Source organism: Myiozetetes cayanensis, unplaced genomic scaffold (genome assembly GCF_022539395.1).
Source record: "Myiozetetes cayanensis isolate MyiCay16 unplaced genomic scaffold, myiCay2020 scf3, whole genome shotgun sequence".
In the NCBI taxonomy this organism is placed as follows: domain Eukaryota; kingdom Metazoa; phylum Chordata; class Aves; order Passeriformes; family Tyrannidae; genus Myiozetetes; species Myiozetetes cayanensis.
Genome location: NW_026087521.1, coordinates 12,352,159 through 12,376,090, shown reverse-complemented (window position 1 = coordinate 12,376,090; position 23,932 = coordinate 12,352,159). Strand labels below are relative to the sequence as shown.

Below are 23,932 nucleotides of genomic sequence, written 5' to 3'. Positions count from 1 at the left end.
CAAAACCACAGCACAGAAGTTTTGGATGCTATTCTGGCAATGTTTATGTAAATGAAAGAACTATAGCAGAAAAAAATGAAGTCACATGGGAAGGGCAGTTAGAACAGTAAGAAGCTAGTCTCCAAACAGGTCTCCAAAATGACTGCTATAATCTTCTGGAGGTCTGGAGGTCACTTTCATAGACTTCTTCCGTAGTGGTCTCGTAGGCTTCCTTCATAGTCCATGCTAGATGCTGGGGTGAAAACAGTAAAAAAAAAAAAAAATTAGCTATACACCCTCATGGAGGAAAGCAAAACATTACTAATCTCTAATGCTTAACTCTTTAAAGACTCATATGGCTTCTTTCCATCCTTAACTGTACTACTAGTTTTCTGAGAAACTTCTCTGCATCATGCCAGGAATTTTCTGCTTCTGGGTCTTTCACTCCAGCATCTGGGCCCAGACAAGCTCCTGTTTCTGTGAATATTTAACCTTTCTTTCTGCTCCCGATTATTCCCTAACATTAATTCTGGTTTTGAAATGTTTTACTTTAAGGAATGTCTTCCCAGCATGCCAAGCTGTCAGGAGTTTACATCAGCAAGTATTTACCACTCCAGCGAATTTACTCAGTGGAGGAGAATCACTGTTCTTTTACCACAGAAGACTTGGTGAGCATGTATTTCTTCTCTTTAATTTTTTTTTTTTTTTTTTTTTTTTTTTTGTGGGTGCCAGGGTTGGCCCAGTTGCAGGTATTTAACATAAAAATGCATTCCTTACATAATTAGAGAGTGAAATGTTGGGGAAGTCAACAGAAACTATTGTTTAGGATTGTTTTTAATACATACTCTGACTCTTCTAATAAAGTTCAGACCTTTTCAAAAATAGTGGTTCTTGTCTATAAATGCCCCATTGGAGGAAGGCTTTATTTGGATTGTTAGTTTTTATTTTGCACATTCCTCATTGTTTACATCTTCAGACCAAAGCCTTCTATAAACAATAACTAATGATTCATTTCTGGGAATTTTTTAACTTTTGTTTCTTTTTATAGCATGTCTTAAAAAATAACATTCTCTTTTGCAAAAAACAGCAACAAAAATTATCAGAAAGCCTTACCCTATTCATCTTATTTTAATTAAACTTTATTTGCCTGCCCTAAATTTTTAATTTATTAACTAGATGGTTTCTTTCATTTTTTTATTTTAAAATCTTTATTATAACATACAAATAAAAAGTTGTCATAAATCCCAATAATCTTCAGGGCTTCTTTCATTTGAGAATTTAATTATTCCAATTAGAGTTACATTTTGCTTATGCTTGACCTGAATCCATCACAGCAATTGCAATGAGAGCTTGCTCAGATTAAGTTATCATTGTATTTCCCCATCCTTCATCATTATTTTTTTGCACTCTCCACGGCCTCCACACAACCTATTTCCATCAATCACACCACAGTGATACCTTCTTTCAACACACTGGCCATTTTTACTGTACAGCCAGTGTTCAGAACTTCCTATGTACAGGCAAAACATCAAGGGCAAATACCAAATCCTTAAAACATATCAGATCAGATAATACCAAATAGCACAAGTAAGTCTATGAATAAGTGCTTTGTAGTTAGATTATAATGTACTAAATCTTACATGCCATTATGTTCCACCAGCTGCAAAATCTGTGGTTCACATAGGCACTTAAGAGTTTAAAGTGTCTACTATTTTTCAGGTTACACTCTAAAGCAGGCTCTTATTCTTAAATTTATTTATAAGATATATACTGTACTCCAAGTTATTATTATACACTCTATTTGATGGTAATACCAATGTTGTGGGCCTTTTCTTCTTTAGGATCTACTAATTTTTCTAAGCATATGAAGTCACAGAAGCAAATAATTTCTTTTTAATTTAGGAGACTGTGGGGAGAAATCATGATGAAGTAATAGCCGGGTTCCTGTTTTATGCTGCGCACAAATCATAAATATTTCACACTCTTTTAACAATCTTTTATCTGAAGGGATTCCCGTCTGTTACGAGAGTTTTGTTTGTAATTAAGGTACAATTCACCACTGAACATTTCTTTGCTTTTCATAGAACACATTTTCTGTGTTGTGTTGTGCTGTGGCTTCACTGGGATGAAGAGGAAGATTGGCTGCGTGTTCCCTACCAAAATCAATCCAGCACACCAGATGCATCTCAGCCACTTTCCCCTCTTTTGAACCCTCCTTTCCTCTGGCAAGGAGCAGGCTGAGGGCTCAGTAGTTCTTTCGGGTTCAGATTGGGAGGGGATTTTTTATGCATTTTTAAAGCACACTTATCAGCAGAGAACAAGTTTCTGCCTCTCCAAAACCTGGCCATTACTGTTGAACACTTGATGTGTGCCCTTCACTGCCAGCCCAGCCACACAGAGGGCATCCTACCAGGTGGCTGGTAGCGAATATGCTCCATAGGGCTCTTCTTTGGGATGTCCTCCCTCCCTCTCCTATCCATTTCCCACTTGTATTCCACTGCAACAACTACCTGTGAGCCAAATCTTAGTGACGGCCAGGAAGAGCAGTGCAGAGGGTTAGAGGTAGGCAGCAGGTCTGCTGCCCTTCCCAAAACTGAGGTGAGAGCAAGGATGCTCTGGGGACCTTCCTTTTGTCTCAACCCCTCAAGACAAAGATTGCCACATACACACCCTGCCCTGTGCTTACTGCACAGGGAAATAAACCACCTAAGCAAGGATTCAGGAATGACTCATTAGCCTTGCTCTGGCCCCTTGTAGCCTCAATTGCCCTCACCCACCTGCGCAGCCCTGCTACGGTTGCTGGAGCTTTTATTCCTTCATGCACAGTTCTTAGCTGAAGGTTTGCACCTTGGGTGCATGGGTAGTGTCAGGCTGTGGCACTGTGGTGATGCAGCTGGAAAATTGTTCCGTAACAGCACCTATTTCTCTTGTAAAACTTTCTGGGTGTGCTGGTATTTCTGCACACCTGTAGATGTTCCGCATCTGGCAAGCACGATCTTGCAAGGTTCCTGTGTTATCTGAGATTTGGGATACTGGGAAATCTGCTGCAACAGTGAGGCTTGTACTGAAGAAATGAAATGTACACACCTGCTCGCAGAAATTGTATTGTACTTGAACTGAACATTTCTAACACTGATGAAAATTAATTTCAGTTTTATGGGAGGCATTTACATATGAACAGGCCTTAATGAGATACAAGCAGCTGTCAGTTGCTGACTTCATAAACAAATCAACACCTAATGACTGAATGAGAGCTTCAGGATAATTGGGTAAATGTAATTATGGTAACTCAGAAGGTAGCAAATATAATTTTATCAGCCACAAATTTGCATTAGATCATTAGGGCTTTTAATATCAGGAGGGAAGGCAATGATTTTATTTTAACTCACATATCTGAAAAATTTTATAACACAAAGAACATCATTTCACTTGCAGTACTTCTGGGACATGATTTCCTTGTGCTTATGTGAAATGTCACACAGCAACAGTGACTTTTATTTGACATCAACCTGACTTACGTATAATGTCATCAGAAAGCCACATTGCCTTCCAGTAGCATTAAAAAAAAAAAAAAAAAGAAAAAAAAGAAAAGGAAATAATATGAGGAACTAGGGAGGTTTATTTTACTTGTAAGAAATGCTTTCATAACTCTTCAGTGCTGCACTTCCCATTTCAATAGATGTCCAAATGGTGATTGTCCAGAAAACCAGTATTTTATCACTGAGAATGCAGCTGACGCTCATCTTCTTATTCTCTTCTCTTAATTAACATGGGGTCTTTTAAATTGTTGATTACCATTTTTAACAGCATAATCCTCTTAAGCTATTGTTACCTTGAGGTGCAGAGCGGCCTTGGAAAGCTTTCAAAAACAGTGAGCAGGACTGGCTTTTCAGCGGCGTCGCTTTCACAATTGCCAATTCAGCCTAACACACATTATCCCTCGCCCAGGGAGGAATCCGGATCTATGACAGCTTTCGCTGCCCACAGCCCTGTGTGACGGTGGCATCGCTTCCCAGGGGACCCCTGGCAGCAGTTCGGGGACCACGGGATTCCCACAGTGGCAAAGCTGTCCCCAGGGCAAAGCTCTCTGTCTGCAAATAAAAATAACCCCTGCCGGCTGTGATGTGGCTCCCCGGGGACCATCCCCCAACCCCCACCCTGCCACATCTCCTTTTCGTCCACACGTTCATCTCCAAGCAGTAATTAGCCTCCTCCCTTCCTCCCCTTGAATGGTAGAAACAAACCTCCTGCAATCGCTGCATTTTTCTGGGGGAACGTTCAAGTCACAAGTGGAGCAGAGCACACCCTTGGCTTGACGTGCAGCCAACATCAGGAACCTGAGGAGCAAGACAGAGCTGCCCTGGTAGTGTGTGGCCCTGTGCTCTGCACCTGGCAGGGCAGTCCCCTGCATCAGGAATGGTGCAGTGAGACTCTCCAGAGAAACACCTTGGTCAGGTGAAACCCACACAAGCCCCAGGAAGGGCTGTGGGCCCTGGTGTGAGCTCTGTGCCTCCCGGCGCAGGCTGAGCCCTGGGAACAGCCCCAAAGCGGAGCTGCACAGGGATCTTCTCAGCTGTGGCGCTACTGTGGGCACAGAGGTGTTCTCTGTCATTACACAGGGATGGGCTCTCCCCACTGTTTGTGTAGATTGGGTGTGAGCTTTGTGCCCCAAAACCAGCCATGGTGCAGCTGCAAAGCCACCCTGAAGGGTCATTTGCACCCGGCAGCATCCATTGAGCAGCAGAGTCAACGCCATCAATGCCACACCATGCAGCACCAGGAGCTGTGTTTAGGGGGCACCACCATTTGTTGGGCACCATGAAACTTCCATGGTGTGTAACGCTGGAAATTTCCTCCACTTTGCTGTAGGTCTCACACTGCAGGGTCTCACACACCACCTCTACCCATACACCAGCCCTGATGAAAACCAGAGATGCCCAACCACAATGCTCTCCCTCCTGTTACTTGGGAAAACAACATGACACGATTTTATTGTGCTGGGAGTTCATGGGTGTGTGTGTTTGCTCTAATACCATTCTTTGGTATCGGTATTGTCATTTTCCTCAGCACACATTGGAGTTAGCACCAGTCATTACTGCTCTTTCCAGAGCCTACAACCACTTTCAGGGCTCTCTGTGGTGCCATTGAAACTCTGTAGTGAACATGAACCTCACCACTGAGGGGATGTGCTGGCTTCAGAGCACTCCAGAAATAAACAGGAAATAATTGTGGGGAATATTGACTGTCTGTTGTGCCTACACAAGCCTAGGAAGCTCTTCGTGTGCAGATTACTGCCATTGTGCACTTTTAATGTATAATTCATAGCTCTTCTAATGTAACCCATCAATACATTATATCCTGAGGGATTATTTAATCAGCATATCTGCCCCTGCAGATTAACTCTGTGTGCTGTAAAAATGCTTACAGTATTTGTGATATCAAACAGATACTTAGGACAGACAACAAGGATCATTTCCATTAAAAATCAAGCCCTTGGGCACCTTCAGTTGTTTTTTTAAAGCAATTCAAAACTGGTATTTTAAACATTTCTCCATGCATGTATTAAACTTGTAGTATGTGACTGAAAGGCCGCCTGAATGGCTGACTGCTCTGCACAGTGTCCACTTCAGCCACCCAGGCTGGCTCTACCTGTTTTTTTGCTTCCTTACATGCGAGCAGGTGGCTCAGCCACCTTTACAATATTCATTTTAATAAGTCTTATTCCACATAAATTATTGGGGGTGGGGAAAGGGATTTTTTATCTTAAATTAGAGTAACAGCATTATATCCTGTGCCATCAAAACGTAACCATATGGCTCAGAAACAAGCTAGTAAAGAAGCTTCATGTAGAAACCACCTGCTTCTCATCCTCAGCTCCCCCCAGCCAGCCCTTGGCCAGACACAGGCCTTTCCCAATTCAAAATCTGATTTGATAATTCTCAGTCAGCCTTGCTTTCGCTGTCCTACCCCTCCACAGCTCTGTGATCCAGCCTCAGTGCCCACATTGCCCCCACCACGAACGATTTCCCATCTTTGTTTCATTTCCCATGCAATATATTTTTTTCAGTCTCATTCTGGCACAAGCATCGAGTGGAGGGTGTCTGCATCCACCATCTGGGAGTGGCCACTAGCCAACATCTGTAACCTGTTGGATGTTCACAGTTTGGCAGGACAGCTTGGAAAGGCTTGATGATGACAAAAATTGTTTTTCTCATGATTCAGATTCTTCTCCAGCCTTGGTTTTTGAGTGTGGTGAATGTCAGGTTGGGTTTAGCTAGCAGGAGTCAATCTCGTGGAAAATTTCGGTGCCACACTGCACAATCTCCAAAAGAGACAACAGCAAGAATTTTTTAATAGATAAGGTTAGTTGACTTCACTATAGTAAAGGAAAATAAGCTGTTGAAGACCAACTAACTAGAAAGGAGAAAATACAACAAGGTTTTATGCTTGAAGAATATCCCAAATATCCAGAGTTTAGTTAGACAAGAAATTTAATTCATTGATTCCCTACCACAAACCTTGGGTGTTACATATTTTGAGTTGTTGTGCAGGAGCAAGCTGTTTGAAGTGTGGAAAAAGATACCAGCTATGAAACAGGATCTTTGTCAAAAACATGTGATCTCAATGGCACCAGTGATATGCGAGCTACATCTAGTTCAGAAGCATCCTGACAAAAAGAAATGTTCATATCCAAGAAAAAACAGTCAACTATTGTTGTATGGAAAAAAAAGGGGGAGAAACACTTACACTCAGGAGCTTTAATATTTTTTTTAATAATAAATATCAGAAGAAACCTGTTGACACAACTTCTGACCTGTTAGCTGTGACCAAAAATATAAAAACCGAAGTCATGCCCTAGATCCACCTTTCTAGTTCTGCATCCATCACAGAACGACACTCAATACAAATCCAGTAATATTCATTGTGAGGCTTACCTTAAAATAATGCTCAAAATCCCTGTAACACTTCTGTAGAAATGTCATCAGTGACTGGAAAGTCCATTATATAGTCCTGTACAGCAAGTGGCATCGTCTAGAAAGTTAATCTACAAAGATCTGTCTTTGGTTGTGCCAGCCTTTGCAGCCTGGGCTGTGATTGGTTTATCAACTTTATGGTTTTTTAGTTACATTTTATATTTTTTTTGCCTACTGTTCTGTAAAGAGTCACAAAGTAAAGCACTGTTATTGCTTTTAAGGTCCAGTGCCACACGTTTCCGCTGGAGTCAGTCCTACTACACAGCCCAAGATGAGTGGGCCTTGGACAACATCTACATCGGACAGCAGTGTCCCAACATGTGCAGCGGGCACGGCTGGTGCGACCACGGGGTTTGCAGGTATAAATCCCTTGTCAGTCCCTCTTAACAGTGGTCTCCTGATACTTCAGGTGTCCTATTATTTGCCATAACTTTCTTTTCTGGGCTGTTGTTCTTATTTTTAGAATCAACATTAAAAACTAAAAGCACTATGGGGGGTTAGACCATGCAAGCAACATTAACAGCCAGTTGCTCCACAACATCTGTCCAAGGACCCTTACCCTTGGCAGATCCAAGCGTTGGAAGAGCTTTCAGTGGCACAGGGCTGCCCTGCTGCAGGTGTCCTGGTGACCTCTCCAGCCCTTTGCACAAGGACCCCAGGGACGAGCTCAGTGCTGGAGCTGTTTTGCTGGGTCAGAAGGATGCCAGGGACCAGCTCAGCACTGCTTGGAAGCTGCTGTCAGAATGGGTGCAATACCAAGGGCACAGACTAACTGTCTGCCAGCTTCAAACTTTTGGGACACCACAGGAATCTTTTTTAGAAATAAAATACAGGGGGATTTTCCATTTTCCAGCTATTCTAGTTTGTGTCCATGTTCCAAAATTCCAGTCCAAGAATGATTTTTTATTTCACATCTAATTTTAAAAGGTCACTGCACCACCTTAACTAATTGTCAGTGTCAAATAAAATCTTTAAAAGCTTATTACATTTACGCTTCTTTCCAGGTGTGACTCAGGGTTTCGGGGTACTGAATGTCAGCCTGAAAATCCCCTTTCTTCAACCATCATGTCTGATTTTGAGAACCCAGACTCCCTGAAGACAGAGTGGCAGGAGATTATTGGGGGAGAGGTCGTCAAGCCTGAAGAAGGCTGCGGGGTCATCTCATCTGGCTCCTCTCTCTACTTCAACAAGGTACTAAAGAGGGATGGGAGATGGCAAAAGGCACGTACTGTAGGTTTGAGTGGAGCGTGATGTGGTTGTATGGCAAAGAAAAAGGAGGTGGCAGAAAGCTGCAAGCAGTATTAGAAGTGCATTAAACAGCAGAGATGTGCTCTGCAGGTAAAGAACAAAGCAAACAAAAGAGATGGGAAGACACATGCATTGTGTATTCAAGAAATACCAGCTGTAGTGAAAGGAAGTAAATTTCCAGTGTGCTGTACGTTCATAATGTCTTAGTTGTACATTTTCTGTTTAAGACTCAGTTCTCAGCATTCAGAACCTCACATTTGTTTTGGTTTACTGTTTTTGCTTACTGTTCTTGGTAAGAGATGGAGAAAGGTTGGCTTTCCACAGGACAATCAGCTTAATTTGAGGTCACAATGCCAAAACTAGTGGAAAAAACCAACCCCTCCGGCTTTTACAAAGTGGTTAGCCTGTAGGATCATACTCTTTTGCATAACTTGGATGCTTTGAAGGCAAAAAATAAGAGAATAGAAAAGAGATATAGGGAATTCTGCTAATTAATAACCAATTATAACTAAAATAAAAAGATATCTTTATGACCAAATGTAAGATTATGGGTTGTAATCACAGATTTATTTTTTTATTGTTCTTCCTCTGGTCTAGTACTAGGGTTTGTTTTGTTCTTAATTGAAAGGAAGAGTATAAATGCAGCTATGTGCTTCTCTTTTAAAGGTTTGATCAAACTGCCACTGCTGTCATGAGAGCCAGATTAGTCCCAGAAGAATAACCCAATATGCAACGCTGTGTAATTGTGTGTTGTTTACCTCATTACAAAAATCTAACCCATGAAATAATATTCAGCACTCCTACATAGTCTCACATCCAGCTCCCCTGGAAATACAGCGCTGCACTGAAAACTTTATAATAGGCCAATCAGTATAACTAGCTAATTGTGATAATTGGATTTTTTTATATAATTGTCTTCTCTGTTAGATGTTTTTCCTTCTGGCTCAGTTCCTCATGCCAAGTTTCTCAAAAGTAGTTTGCTAAATTAGAATTAACCTGCTATGATCTTTCTTCTGATTTTTGCTAAGGAGGAGTGAAAAACTCATTTAGAAATTCTTAGCTTCTTTCTATTGATCTCTAAGGGTTAGGTTATCATTCATTTCTGGAGTACTAGCAGTCTGTGTGCTGTCAACAGAAGGTGGTTTATTTTATTTCTGTTTAGATCTTTTTCAAGGTGTCTAGTGACCATGCTGGTAGATAATAAAAAATTATTTTTATAGTTGCCTAACATTTCTGCATTGTTTTGGGGAACTCATATTCATAGGCTCCATTTCTTTTCATTTGCTCAAACAGCCACTTTTTATTTGAATGCCTCATGTTTGCTGCCACAGCCAATTACTGCTGCAAGAATTAATGCTGGCTTTGTTCTGATAACCCTCTATTTTTGTTTTACAACTCATTTTAATCAGTTGTAGGTGTGTTTACAATACAGAGCTTTTTCAATTAGGCTCTGCAATTCCTCTGAGGTTTTATGTCACTTGTGCCCTTTCTTAATTAACCTGATGCCATGATTACCCCTTTGGCAGGCAAAGCTGCTCTGGGGTGTGTGGAAAACCCACCTGCAATAGTTTCTTCTGGTACCCTCAGCCAGCCAGGCAACACCTGCCCATGGGGCAGCAAGGGTGTTTGCATCATTATTACCCATTACTGGTTTGATTTGATGATGATGATTATTTCAAATTACAGTGAGCCTCCAAATGAAGCTGTGAAAGTAAACTAGCAAGAGATTATCAGTGTCACCTCGGCCAGTATTGGCCATGTGAGGCTGCACCCAAGGCTGAGTGCATCTTCCTCTCGTGGCATCATCCAGAAGGGATTTGCTCAGCTGGGAAAAAAACACCAAATAAATCAAAACAGCAGGCAACATTCAAGACCAAATCAGTATGACTGTATCTATATGAGCTTATTGAGAGTTAAAGGATTCTTCACGTGTTTTAGTTGTCATCAGTGGTGCAAGCTAACCGAGCTTCAAACCCACATGTATTCAGCTTCTGGAAATTAGTCTCGTGGTGTGAGGTGGCCTTTCTGGTAGGCTCTGCAAATGAGCCGTGGACCCAGGCTGTTACAGCAGCAAAGCAAAACATTCTGAGAAAGAAAGCAGTATATATTTATCTGGGTTTACCCTGAACTGGGTAGAAAGAGGAAAGAGGTGGTGAGTCAAACACGATTTAAATTCATCTATCATTCTTGAAAAACACAGATGATATTTTAAATCTCAGGCTCATAATCTTGTTCCTTGTGTTCAGCTAGATCACATTGCTTGCTTATCTCAAGTTTGTCTGGAAATTTATCATGAGGACCATAAAAGTGCAAGTGATAGAGAAAAAAAATATTGCTTAAAACATAGGCATAATTTTATAACTTAGCCCAGGTTTTCCTCTTTGATACCTTTTTATGCTTGGAGATAGACAGAAACCCATGAGTTTTTAGGGAATAGAAACACTAGGCATGTTGACAGTTCTCCATTTTGAGGGGTGGTGCCAGGTTGCAGCTACTTTAATAAATGCAGAAATATGATCCCTGCATCCTCCCTCTGGCTGCACACATATGGCTTTGGCCTACCTGTAAAAGCCTGTGGCAGCACGGTGCTGTGCTGGGGCAGGGTTGTGTCAGATGCAGGGCACGCAGGTCACCTCTGTGGGGACGCTGCTCTTGTCCTGTGTCCTGCCTTGCCACAGGCAGCTTCATGTCACATATCAGCATCTTGTAGGTTTGTTGATGTGCAAGCCCACAAGTTCAGCTTCACAGCACCAGGGCACAAAGGGAAGAGGGGTATGGGATAGTTCCAGTTACCAAAAAAACCCAGGTTTTTAAACCGTAAAGCTTTTTTTTAGATGAACATGCTCAGTCCTCCTTTGCCAACATGCACAAAGTGACCACGCTGACCTGTTAGAAATCAAAAACAGTCTTGGAAAAGCCATTCAGTAAATTTTACAAGGCTGGTTTTATTCTCTCAGCTATGCTTAGGTAAACATGAAACCAAATCCACAGTTTTTATTCGAGAGGCTCCTGATTTACAATAATAATAATAATGGCCAGTCTTCGCAAGCGAAGATCCGGGGAAGGTCTTTCCACCTTCCAGCCTGCGCATTGGATTTTTTTAGGTGAGACACAGTGTGCACGGAACTGAGCCCACCGTTTAATCCTAAGGTTCATCTGCCGGGGCCAAGCGAGCTTGGACGGTGGCAGCGAGGTCCTTAGGACTTAGGTGGGTTGCCTTTTAAGGGCTAACGAGCCCCACCTGCCTGGGAGTGGCCCTGACCGGGAATCGAACCCGGGTCTCCGCAGTGATAGCGCGGCGCCTTTACCACTAGACCACCAGGGGCTCTTGATTTACAATACTTGCTAGGAAAAGAGCATAGTTTTGTGTAGGAACAGATCTTATTTGGGTGACACATGAAGAGAAAATGCCGTTCCCTTGTTCTTGTGTAGGAGGTGGGCTTCAAACAACAGGTATTATAGGGGCTGATTTCAGGTGATCAGGTAACCCTATGCAAGATTTAAGTAGGGAAGTGAGATGTCAGAAATAGCCTTTTACAGCTCTAAGCATTATCATTAAAAAGCTGAATACTTAAAAATTTAACCCTGGTTGATTCAGGATATCCAGCATCTGCTCTTTGTCTTCTGGACGTACTTGGGACCTTGAAGCAATGAGATGAAATAGTTGTGTGGAAATTGTGTTGTGTAGTTGCATTGTATGTTGAAATGTATTAAAAAAAAATACTTGTGGTATCATTTCAGGGTGATTAAGACATAAAGGATGGCCAAGCAGAATAACTGAAAGACAAAATTAACACAAAATTCAATGTCTTCCATGTTGTGTAATTTTCTGTGCAATAATAATCTGTATTGGATCGTAAATATGTCTATTCATAATGAAGGTGTCATAATTAAAATTATTATTGCCCCTCTGTTCTTTGTATTGTAGGCTGGAAAAAGACAGTTGGTAAGCCGGGATTTGGACACAACATGGGTGGATTTTGTACAGTTTTACATCCAAATAGGAGGAGACAGTTCTTCATGCAATAAACCTGACAGCAGAGAAGAAGGTGTGCTGCTGCAGTACAGCAATAATGGTGGTATCAACTGGCAGCTACTAGCAGAAATGTATTTCTCTGACTTCAGCAAACCCAGGTATAATTTTGGTCTAAATTAAATCCATACTGCATCAGCTTTTAAAAAAAATATTTCTCAATTTATGAAAATATGAATAATAATTTCAGGTTATCATGTTTAAAAGCCATCAATATATGGAAACTTTTTCAGGCTCCCACAGTAAACTCCTATCACTAGGAATAAAAAATGTAATGAAAGTGGACCTTTAAAAACTGAAGTAAAATATAAAGTTTCCTATTACCTCCCATGTGAAACCTGACTAAAATTCTAATATCTGCAAAACATTAACAAGCAAATACAGAACTTAGCCAAAAGAGGTGTAGAAATCTGCCATTTTCTCTGACTGTGGTTTCAGATCTAATGAACATACAATTATGTCACATAAAACAAAAGCTCCTTAAATAACTATTTAAGGAGGAGAAGAATTCATGTTCAGCAGTTCAAATTTGCTGTAAGATACCTTGTCAGTGAAAATTGAAACTGTTGTCTGCATAGGTGTTGACATTATTTCTGTTAGCTATCATCTATGTTTTTCAACATGCAAATAATTTTGTTTTCCCATCTTGTAATTTTGCATTGCAATGAACAACACTTTCAGAAGGACTTCTGTAACTCAGCAGACTGCCTTTTTCTAAAGGTGATCTAGGCACTTGGAAGTATAAAACTATTGGATTTTGTTTAGAATAGAATAGAATAAAATAGAATTTACTATTTCAGTTGGAAGGGGCCTAGAGTGATCATCTGATCCAACTGCTCGACCACTTTAGGGCTCACCAAAAGTTTTGGTCATTTCCAAATGACCAAATGCCTCTTATACACTGACAGATCCGGGGCATCAACCACCTCTCCAGGAAGCCTGTTCCAGTGCTTGACAACACTCTTGGAACAAAAATGCTTCCTCATGTCCAGTCTAAATCTCCCTGGTACAGCTTTGAAGCTTTCCCATTAGTCCTGTCACTGGATGCCAGGGAGAAGAGCTCAGCATCTCCCTCTCCATATCCCCTCCTCAGGAAGCTGTAGCGAGCAATGAGGTCGCCCTTCAGTCTCCTTTTCTCCAAACTAGACAAGCCCATGTCCTCAGCTATCCCTCAGCTCTTTCACCAGCTTTGTTGCCCTTCTCTGGATGCATTCAAGGACCTTCACGTCTTTCTCAGACCATGGGGCCCAGAACTGCACACAGTGCTCAAAGGTGAGGCCACACCAGCACTAAATACAGCAGGACAAGCACCTCTTTTGAGCAGCTGGTGATGCTGGTGCACCCCACGTTTGCCCTCTTGGCTGCCAGGGCATGCTGCTGACACCTATTGAACTTGCTGCTGACCAGTACCCACAGATCCCTTTCTGCAGGGCTGATCTCCAGCCACTCCTCTCCCAGATTATACTTGTGCTCAGTGTTACTCCATCCTAGGTGCAGAATCGACATTCCCATTTGTTAAATTTCATCCCGTTAATCAATCCCAATGCTCCAATCTTTCAAGATCCCTCTGCAAGACCTCTTGATCCCCAAGAGATTCAACCTCCCATTTTGGTATCATCAGCAAATTTGCTAATGGTACATTCAACTCCTGCATCCAGATCCTTGAGAAACTTATTGAACAGGAGTGGCTCTAGGATTGAACCCTGAGGAACATTGCTGGAGACTGGTCACCAGCCAGATGTAGCCCCATTCACCACAACCTTTGAATTCTGCCCTTCAACCAGGTCTTCACACCTTGAACCCACTCCTCCCACAGGTGGACAACTTGTCCATAAGGATGCTGCGAGGTACAGTATTAAAAGCTTTACTAAAACCCAGAAAAACTACAGCCACCACCTTCCCTTCAGGACATACTCAACAAAGAAGCCAAATACTGAAACCTTCATCACTGGGCTGTGCAATACATTATTTTTAGACAAAATATTGCCCCTCTGAGCAATGAAGAGTGATGGTCCTTACTGAACATAGCTATGCAGATTTATTTTCCTGCTGTTTCAAGTGTGCTCCAGATCTCTTTTCGCAATTCTTTATTCTCCAACACATAAATCTGGGAATCTGCTGGAAAAGAACAATTCCTTCTCCTCTCTCTGCCTCACTGGCAAGTGAAGCAGAGTCCATGACACAAAATGAGATATAAAAAAAGAGAGCAAAAAATATTGTAGCTAGAAATGCATATATGTAAGTTGTCTGGAACAGGATTGAGCAAAATTTAACTTTTATTTAACATCATTTTAGTAAGGAGTTTCCTAAGTTGAACATAAAGCAAACTGAGACAACCTCAAGTTCTTTTATTAAGATATGTATAGGAGGGCTGAAATATTTTTACCCATAGAAGAAAACTCTGCTACATAATCTATTGCATTGCAACAGAAAGATGCTTTTTTCTACAAATAGGACCAATCAGCAGAAGAGAATGAGAAATTATTTTTGCCAGCATATTTGACTATTACTTCCTGGCATCAGAAGAACATTAAGACTTGTTGAACATGGATCAGCTGAACAGTTTAATTCAAAGCTGGAGAGTTCAAATCAGTTCCTTATTGTGCTTGGCAATATAGTAATAGATCATAAAAAATAGATGTTGTCTTAAAGAATTTACATTTTCCACAGACAGGAAGGACAAAGATGGCTTCTTGATCTGCAGTGTATAAATAGGTATCTAGATATATAGAAGACTAGAATAACAGAATCATAGAGTCATTAAGGTTGGAAAAGACCTCCAAGATCATTGAATCCAACCTTTGACTGAACGCCACCATGGCAATTAAACCATAGCACTGCGTGCCACATCCAGTCATTTTTTGAGCACTTCCAGGGATGGTGACTCTGCCACTGCCCTGGGCAGCCCATTATAATGCTTAACCAGCCTTTTAGTGAAGAAATTACTCCTGTTTTCCAATCTGAATCTCCCCGGGCACAGTTTAAGGCTATGTCCTCTTGTTGCTGGTTGCCTGGGAGAAGAGGCCAACCCTTGCTACAGCCTCCTGTCATGTGGTTGTAGAGAGTGATAAGGTCTCCCCTGAGCCTCCTCTTCTCGAGACTAAATAACCCCAGCTTCACCTCATATGACTTACTCTCTTGGACCCTTTGTCAGCTTTGTTGCCCTTCTTTGGAAATCAAATTACTTTGGACTTGTAAGATAATGCTGGCTTTCCTTCCCCTTTGCCCTGTTCAGTGGTACATTTCTTTACAAACTATGCTCTCTAAAGTTCTGCTCCACTTCTGTTCTTCAGGTTTGTCTATCTGGAGCTGCCAGCTTCAGCCAAGACACCTTGCACCAGGTTTCGCTGGTGGCAGCCTGTGTTTTCAGGGGAAGGGTATGATCAGTGGGCCATCGATGACATCATCATCTTGTCAGAGAAGCAGAAGCACATCATTCCTGTTGTTTATCCCACTTTACCACAGGTAATAAGCAAGAGCAGGCTGTGGGCATCCCCATGAACCAGGAACCATCCTCTCTGTTAGGAGACTTTTGTTTGAATATAATATTCTTTTAAAATATTGGGTCTATTTAAAGAAACAGCTGTAGTGTTTGCAGCTGTGTCTCTGTGGGAATAACTTGGGTCTTATCACAAAATCATCAGGCTCCTAATCTTTGTGACAGAGGATGTAATGATGTATCTCCTCGAAAAGTCTAGACTGAAGTTTTGGAAATTACAATTCTTTGAAAATGACAGAAAATACAAATTGCAAAATTTGAAAGTTGATCATTTTGGAAATTATTCTGAAGTCACACTGCAAGGTGATAGTACTTGTGGCTTTCCTTTTCATTTCTAACAGAACTTTTATGAAAAGCCAGCATTTGATTACCCTATGAACCAGATGAGTGTGTGGTTAATGCTGGCCAACGAAGGGATGACCAAAAATGAAAGTTTCTGCTCTGCCACCCCCTCTGCCATGCTCTTTGGTAAATCAGATGGAGACCGGTTTGCAGTGACTCGAGATTTAAGTCTGAAGCCTGGATACGTCCTGCAGTTCAAGGTATTCCTTAAACATAAATCCCTGTGAGAATATCCCTAAAATTGCCCTTAGTCAATACTTGCAAGATGCCACTGTGGCCACAGTTCAAACCAAGGTGATAAATTAGACCATTGCATAGAGAGATGTGAAGAGCACAAGTATGAATTCAAACAGCATAAAATGCTATCCTGCTTTCCAGAAGGATAACCAAAACTTTGGTGCAGGAGAGCGCTTTTACCCCTCTGAAGAAGTTTTAAAGCTTTTTGTTCAACCCATTTCACAAGTGGGTTGAAGTGACTGTCATTGAATTCAAGTCAATACCAGGAAACGCTACTTCAATGTCAAGCAAAAAAGGATTTATCCCGTCTGGGGCTCCATGAGTACAAAAGCTCCAATGTGGTTTGCGTACATTTTTGTATTTTAAACTATTTAAGGACTTACAAGCTGCTCTGTACTCCAGTGTGGGTTTTTCATATAATTTACTTCATTGTGTCAATGAATATAGGCTCCAATTAGCATTTTCCTCTTTAAAGGGCTTACAGAAATTTCAGTGGTCTGACAATACATCAGAATATGGGCTCCAAAGAAAGTATATTTGCTTTGACAAGCTCTTGTTTCTGAACCCTAATCAAAATTTTATTGAGTTTATAATGAAATCCCATTGGTGAATTCTAGAGGTTGGTTGCAATGCAATTTTAATGAGCTCACCACAAATACACGGTCCTTACATAATTGGTGGATACAGACACTGAATAATTTACAAGTGGAATTATTAAAGAGATCAGATGTTTACAGGCAGCTTTTCAAATATAATTCCCACAGTTCTATAAATAGGAAAGTTAGGCAGAAATAATGGGGTTTGTAAAATACTCTCATTTCATCTAAAAGTTATGCTAATGAAATGCTATACAAACTGAGGGATTTCAGTACAATTTTTGAGTGAGTATTGCTTGTGGTTTTATACTTTAAACTGTCTAAGAGCCAAAAATATCTCAATGTATCAATACCATTTAGCCTGGAAAAAGATGCTCTTTGCCTCTTTACCACTTTCCTCTACTTCAGTGACTAAATCTCCCTTCTATAGGTTTGATGAGCAACAGCATTTAAAAAATTGTTTAGGCTAAAAAAATCAATACTTAAAAATGTTTCATACACGTTTCATCACTGAAGCGCTTGGCAATGTAACACAAATACAAAAACATAAACAACGTGTATCACAGAACAGTGAGTTCTTCTTTATAAAGTCTATTATTTAAGGCCTAAATTCAGACTTTTTTGGAAAGCTTTTAAACCAGCCTGCACATAAATGTCTTATTTGCATGCTTTAATTTTACGCATATGGTTAAATGCTTCCGTAAGTTTGTGAAATTTCCATTTTAAATAGCAAGCTGGAATAATTTTGCATTGATAAACTCAAAGACAGTAATTTGTCAGAATTATTTCATTTTACATGAATGATTTTGTTTTACATTTTACATTCTATAGCTCAAGTAGAATTTCTGCAGTAAACTAATGAAAAATAATATTTTTCTGATAGCTTGAAAAATGAAACTGAAATCTTCAAATCAGCAGTTGATTTTTTGTCTTGGTTGCATTCTCGTTTCACATTTTAATATGCATTTTTCTTCTTAATCCAATTTTACTCTATTCCGGGGGCCCAAGCTGCAGTGACAACTCCCAGACATCATTCCTGCAAGGCCAATGACAAGGCTGTGGTCAGGGCTCACCTGGGAGTCAGGCTGATCATCTGGGCACACTGGGTGGACTGCAGATGGATGGGATGGATCTCAGAGGATACAGCTCTTGCCACTCTTGGGCACAGAGGTGCCTGTGCAGAGTTTGCTGTTTGGGGCCTGCTATGCACAGGAATCCTTGAAAAGCTCTTTGCATCTTTTGGTGTGCTGAACTTGGCAACCTTAATGAAGGGATAGTGGGATTTTTTACTGAGAAATGTTATAGGAAACAGAGTCCTACAATCGGTCACTGTTTGTTAGCAGGGTTTCAAAGCAAGTATTTGGAGCATTAAGCCTCCCAAACCAAAAAGTCAAAGGTGTTTTGCAGACAATAAATGCTAATAACAGTGCAGGGTTGTTCAGCTCTTATCTAATGCTCTGCTTTTTTTTGCAGCTGAACATTGGTTGCACCAACCAGTACAGCAGCTCTGCTCCCGTTCTGCTTCAGTACTCCCACGATGCTGGGCTCTTCTGGTCGCTGGTGAAGGAGGGGTGCTACCCTGCTTCTCCGGGCACGAAGGGCTGCGAGGGGAGCTCCCGGGAGCTGAGCGAGCCCACAGTGTACCACACGGGAGACTTTGAGGACTGGACAAGAATTACTATTGTTATCCCCAGGTCGCTCGCAGCCAGGTACTGTGCGTTGTAAATCAGTGATGCCAGTGGGACCCATGAATTGGCTGCTGCTTCTGTGACGGCACACTGGGACAAAGTTGCAAAGCTGTGAATAAAAGCAGTGTTAAAAAACGGCAGATATGGGAAAAATATACGGTGCTCCCCAAAAGAGGGGGAAGTTTTCCATTTTAAAGGTGTCAGATTGTTCTATAGAACTAAATTACAAAGCTGCAAGGCATCCAGCACATTTTAATTTGACATCAATCATCATCTGTCTTTATGTATATAATCAGTTAGGTCAGAGGCACCAGCAAGAAAGTAGTAAGTCATATGAATCAAATAAGCCATTTGAACAAGATTAATTTTAGTTACCACTGGGCAAAGAAACCTTACAAAGGTATTTGGGCTGCTGTGTAATGTGCTGTGTCACTGAAGGTGGCCGGGAGAGCCAAAGGCAAAGCAGGGAGGAATAATAGGTGTGCTCACCTGCAAGCACGACCTCAGCATTGGGTTAATACTGGTGAGAAAACATCAGACGGTGGAAGACACAAATAAGCCTTGAAATCAGGAAGCTTTTCTCAATCTTATTTGGATTTGGCTGAAGTTTCTCACTCCTCTTACTCTCTGTCTTACCCCAGGGGTAAAATACCCCAATCTGATTTGCTGGTTGCACCAAGGGCTGCCAGCAGCTGTCCCCACTGAGCCCCTGCCCACGTCCCTGCTGCCTCCTGCCTCTCACCCCCCAGGCAGCTGCCCTGGTGCTGCCCCGAGGTTTCAGCCCCATCCTCCTGCCATGGACTCCTCATCCTCAAGCCCCAGCACAGATTTTGAGTGTGTGGCATATTTTGTAGCAGGAGAGCCGATGCCTTTGCCGCAAGGACTCGAAATAGCAGCTTGTACCATAACAAGTTTGTCTTTTCTTCAGTAATTAGCCAATAAAAGCAGGTGCCAAATTGCACAGATCTGACACCAGCTGATTTGATTTACCCAAAACAAGCAGTGCAGAATCAATAGCAGCAATCTGTTTGGCATTATGTTCAGTAATGTGATCAGGAATAAGAAGCTGATGCTAATACATTAAAAATGTAAGTATTCTGACTCCAATGAGGGTCTTGGCATGTTGAAAACTGGATTTGTTGTGGGTCACTTCAGAAGTTGTGGCTTATGGGTTAACCAGAGAGGCTCATATTTCATCAGTTGGTACAGAGCCCAAGCATGATGATCACCTACCTACCAAATCCCAGTGCACAACAGAAAAGGGGAAGCAATAGGTTCATCATATTTTAGGCAGAGTAGAAAGGAGAATCTTAGTTAATCCATTAGATTGTCAATGAGATTTTAAATCTGTTCCCCTCTCTGGAGCTCCAATAAAATGCTTCTGTTAAAAGTTAAATACTGAAAATGAATAACCAAAATATATTTTTTCTTCAACAAATTTCCTATGCAGTGGGTCAGCTGGAGTAACTTAGTGTTAGCTCATTGAATTCTCTGGAGCAGTTTCAGTTATACAAGTTAAGGATTAAATCACTGTTTTCTAGGAATTTCGTGTTGTCATCCAAGAATAAAAACTTAGTATTTCTGTGCACGTGTCCTGTAGGACATGTTATTTGCCATTATTTTTAGAAAGTGGCTTTTTTTCGTATCCAAATAACTTGAAAATTTTTACTCAAAAGTGTACAACCCCATAGCAAACTATGCATCACTGCCATTATTGAATTCTTTTTGTAAGTAGTGTAAGAAATGGAGCTCTGGGATTTTAATATGTAATGAGTAGTCCAGGTTGAACTGAGTAGTAAAAGGCATCTTCAGAGTCATGTCTAATCATTCAGTCTTGTTGATAAAACCGTGTGTTTGCTCTTTGCATCACACTGGTGCATACAGGACAGAGCAGCAGATACGGAAGCTGGGAATAGTAATATCGTGTCCTTTGTTGTTGTTTCTCTACAGTAAGACTCGATTTCGCTGGATCCAGGAGAGCAGCTCCCACAAGAGTGTGCCTCCTTTCGGCTTGGATGGTGTCTACATTTCCGAGCCTTGCCCCAACTACTGCAATGGCCACGGGGACTGTGTCTCAGGGGTCTGCTTTTGTGACCTGGGCTACACAGGTAAGACAGCCCATTTCAGGTGAGATTATTGGAAGCATTGGCTTGACTTCAAGCTGCAAATCTTGCATCTTGTTTTTCCTCTCCGGTACTCTGGAAAAATGTATGATGGCACATATTTCATGGGCTGCCAGCAAGAATCTTTTTGCTTTGTTAAATAAAATTCAGCACAGGCAAAGCGGCGCAGCTGAAGGCGACGGACACCATTGATGTTTCTGGCAATCACAATCTTTGAACATCACCATCTGCATGAATGGGAAGGGACTAGCAATCAAAGAGAAAACAAAATAAAACATTATAAACTGAAAAGTCTGCTTAAAAGCGTTTGGATCATTTTCAAAAGAATCGTTGCCATTTTTGAGTCCTCTGGCCATCAGATGGCATGGGACCAGGAGGGAACATATGCTCTGACAGGCCCTTCTGCGGAAAATTCTGCTCACTTTTAGTTTCAGGTGCCTTTATGCTGAAATAGAAAAAAATCCAAAACCCAGACCCTATGAAAAAACAGTGATTGACACAACCAGTTGTACACTGGACTCTTTTCAACCCTCTATACCAACAAAGCAATAAGCTTACATCTTTTGTTTGATTTGTTTAAAATAAAATCAAAGGATAATATTTTTCTATTTACAAAAAATGCCTTATCAGCATAATGCATGGCTATTTTTCACCTAGTGAAATAAGCCATCTTAGAGTTGAGAGGAAGAGGGCTTATTCTGCCTTCAAAAATTTGTAAAGTGGATTTGAAAAGGTGCAGTCATGGGGGAATTTTCTTAGAAGAGCCTAGTGCTTTGTCGCACGTGGATGCAACAGAACCATCTGCCAGTGTACTGTATGTGACCCTTACTCTGTTCAGCACAGTTTCACCAAAGCATTTCCCTCTTTTTTTCTTTCTTGAAGCATCGCATGGAACCTGTGTGTCTAACGTGCCTAATCACAGTGAGATGTTCGACAGGTTTGAGAGGAAGCTAAGCCCTCTCTGGTACAAGATAACAGGAGGTCAGGTTGGGACAGGCTGTGGTGTGCTCAGCGACGGAAAATCTCTCTACTTCAATGGACCCGGCAAAAGGGAGGCGAGGACTGTTCCCCTGGACACCACAAATATCAGGTCAACCCTCAAGTGCTGCTTCTCACAATTGCCTGTGTATTTGTGTTATCTTTTCTGCCCTGTTGCAAGTGTAGATGTGAAAAAGTTGGAAGTGGTTTTCTGGCAATCACAGTCTGTACAAGAAATCTTAAAGGTAGAGAAAATACTTACTTGTTCATTCTGATGTACTATTTCTTTTTCCTGAAAGAGAATACTTAGGTTAGGAACAGTGGAATAGCAACAAAAAATAAAATATTAACTCTCCATCCTTCAAGATAGTTTGCATTGTATTGTAGGTGGACAGGCAGAAAACATGGTCATGCGAATGCACAAAAACTAAGGCTCTGCCCAGAACTGGAGAGAAAAACTCCTTTTCCGCTGACTGTGTTGAATTGCAGGCATGATGATGGCATAGCAAGGAGCTTTTGTCTACTTGCCAGATGTTGTGAATTAGCCCACTTGTCAGAAGTGTAAAGGAATGGAATGTGAATTATTTCTGCATAGCCAAGAGGGTAACCAGCCTTCACCTCTCTCCCTGCTGCTACTGAATCCTGCTCCAATGGCAGCAATTATCCTCTTCTCTCAAATTGTCTAACTGATTAATGTAATTAGAACAAACAAAGGGCTGTTAATTCTAACCACTATTTAGTCTGGACTTTGCTGCTCCTTTGTCCAATCTCATAAGGGATCTCCCACCTGAAACCTCATGCACCCTACAATTATGTCATTTAGCTGTATAAAAGATACTTCTCCTGACAAACACTGTTCTGAGAGTTATTCCATGATTTGCTCTATTATTTAATTTGTGACATCACTCAGCAAAGACTGGTCACAAGTTACTGCTACCACTCTGCAGATCGGGCAAGTGGTTTTCTGTAGGGCAGTGTGGGTGCTGCAGGTTTGGGGACATCCTAAGCTGCTCCCTGGCACTGCCCAGCACCGCAACAGCTGCCTTCCCTCTGTCCCCTGCCTGTCTTGTCACAATATATTTATATAATTTTGTAAATTAGTTTAAAGTAATTAATTGTTTGACAAATATGCTTTGGACAAGCACATGTTTGTCTCTGGGAACTCTGGGAAGATCGGGGCACTTCTGTTCCACCATCTTTGAAACACCTGTTGTTAGTCCTGTGAAGCATCCATGATGTAACCACATCATCAAAAAGTCTATAGTCAAGCAGTATTTCTGAGCTACTTCTTCTTTCATGGAGAAATCTTCTTATAAAAGAAAAGTATTTACTTTAGCTTTAATATTACTCTGAAACCAACTTTAATGCCAGATATTCATTTTTATAGCTTTCCATTTTTGGAGAGTTTGAACCATTTTAAAGGACAAAAGAAGTTTTAAAATACTGGGCATTTCTCTTTCTTGACTTTTTTAATCTCACTGCTTCTGTTTTGCACAAGAACATGGTCATCTGGTGTCTTAGAAAGGCACCTAGAACATAAATGGCCAGACAGACACTTGATAAGAGCAACTAAGATCTCTCCTCTAAGCATGTACTCACTGTGTGAGCTGCTCTCCTGCTGCAACTGATTGTTCAAAATACATCAGCACTTCATTTTTTTCAAGCATGACAGTGAGGAGGTTAACTTCCTTCAACAGTTCAAGCTCAAAGCCATATCCCTGAGCTGTTTGCTAGACAGAGCAAACACAGTGGTATTCTCAAATACAAATGGGACTAACATGGATTTTTTGCTTTCTTCAGTCTGTGCTAAAGAGTAGTAGCCCCCTCATGCTGCATGGACTCTTTAGACTACAGCAATGACCCCAGTCTGCTTTTGTGTTCCAAGACGAGAGTAGCTGCTTCAAACGGGCAACACAGCTCTTCCTAAAATAGTGTCTAGCAAAGGCCAGTGATTTGTCTTCTGGAAACATGTATTTATTTCTTTCATTAATTATAAGGCAATCTGTGTTGGCTATGTATAATGTAGACATTCAGCTTCAGACACCTGGCCCTGAACAGATGCATCTCACTTTAATGTTTGATACCATTTGTAACATAAACTGGGTCTTTTTTCACTAAAAGTAAAGGCAGACTAAGTTTGTGAGGGTATGAGGGGTTAACTGAAAGACCCATCCCCTAAAAAGAAAATAATTCCTAAGCCTAGAATTTTTTTTTCATTGTTGGAGCTAAAATTAA

General features: G+C 41.2%; 1 protein-coding gene across 2 annotated transcripts in view; it reads left to right on the top strand.

Moving 5' to 3' along the window:
- The window catches only part of RELN (reelin), a 283,103-nt gene that overhangs the window by 196,191 nt on the left and 62,980 nt on the right, over window positions 1–23,932 (top strand). For both annotated transcript variants that reach the window (XM_050323631.1, XM_050323630.1), the window contains exons 22-30: window positions 535–647; window positions 7,175–7,312; window positions 7,958–8,144; window positions 12,130–12,335; window positions 15,528–15,699; window positions 16,075–16,275; window positions 18,382–18,617; window positions 20,547–20,704; window positions 21,602–21,809. In XM_050323631.1, the coding sequence (XP_050179588.1) occupies window positions 535–647; window positions 7,175–7,312; window positions 7,958–8,144; window positions 12,130–12,335; window positions 15,528–15,699; window positions 16,075–16,275; window positions 18,382–18,617; window positions 20,547–20,704; window positions 21,602–21,809 (1,619 nt within the window). The remainder of the gene's footprint in view (window positions 1–534; window positions 648–7,174; window positions 7,313–7,957; window positions 8,145–12,129; window positions 12,336–15,527; window positions 15,700–16,074; window positions 16,276–18,381; window positions 18,618–20,546; window positions 20,705–21,601; window positions 21,810–23,932) is intronic.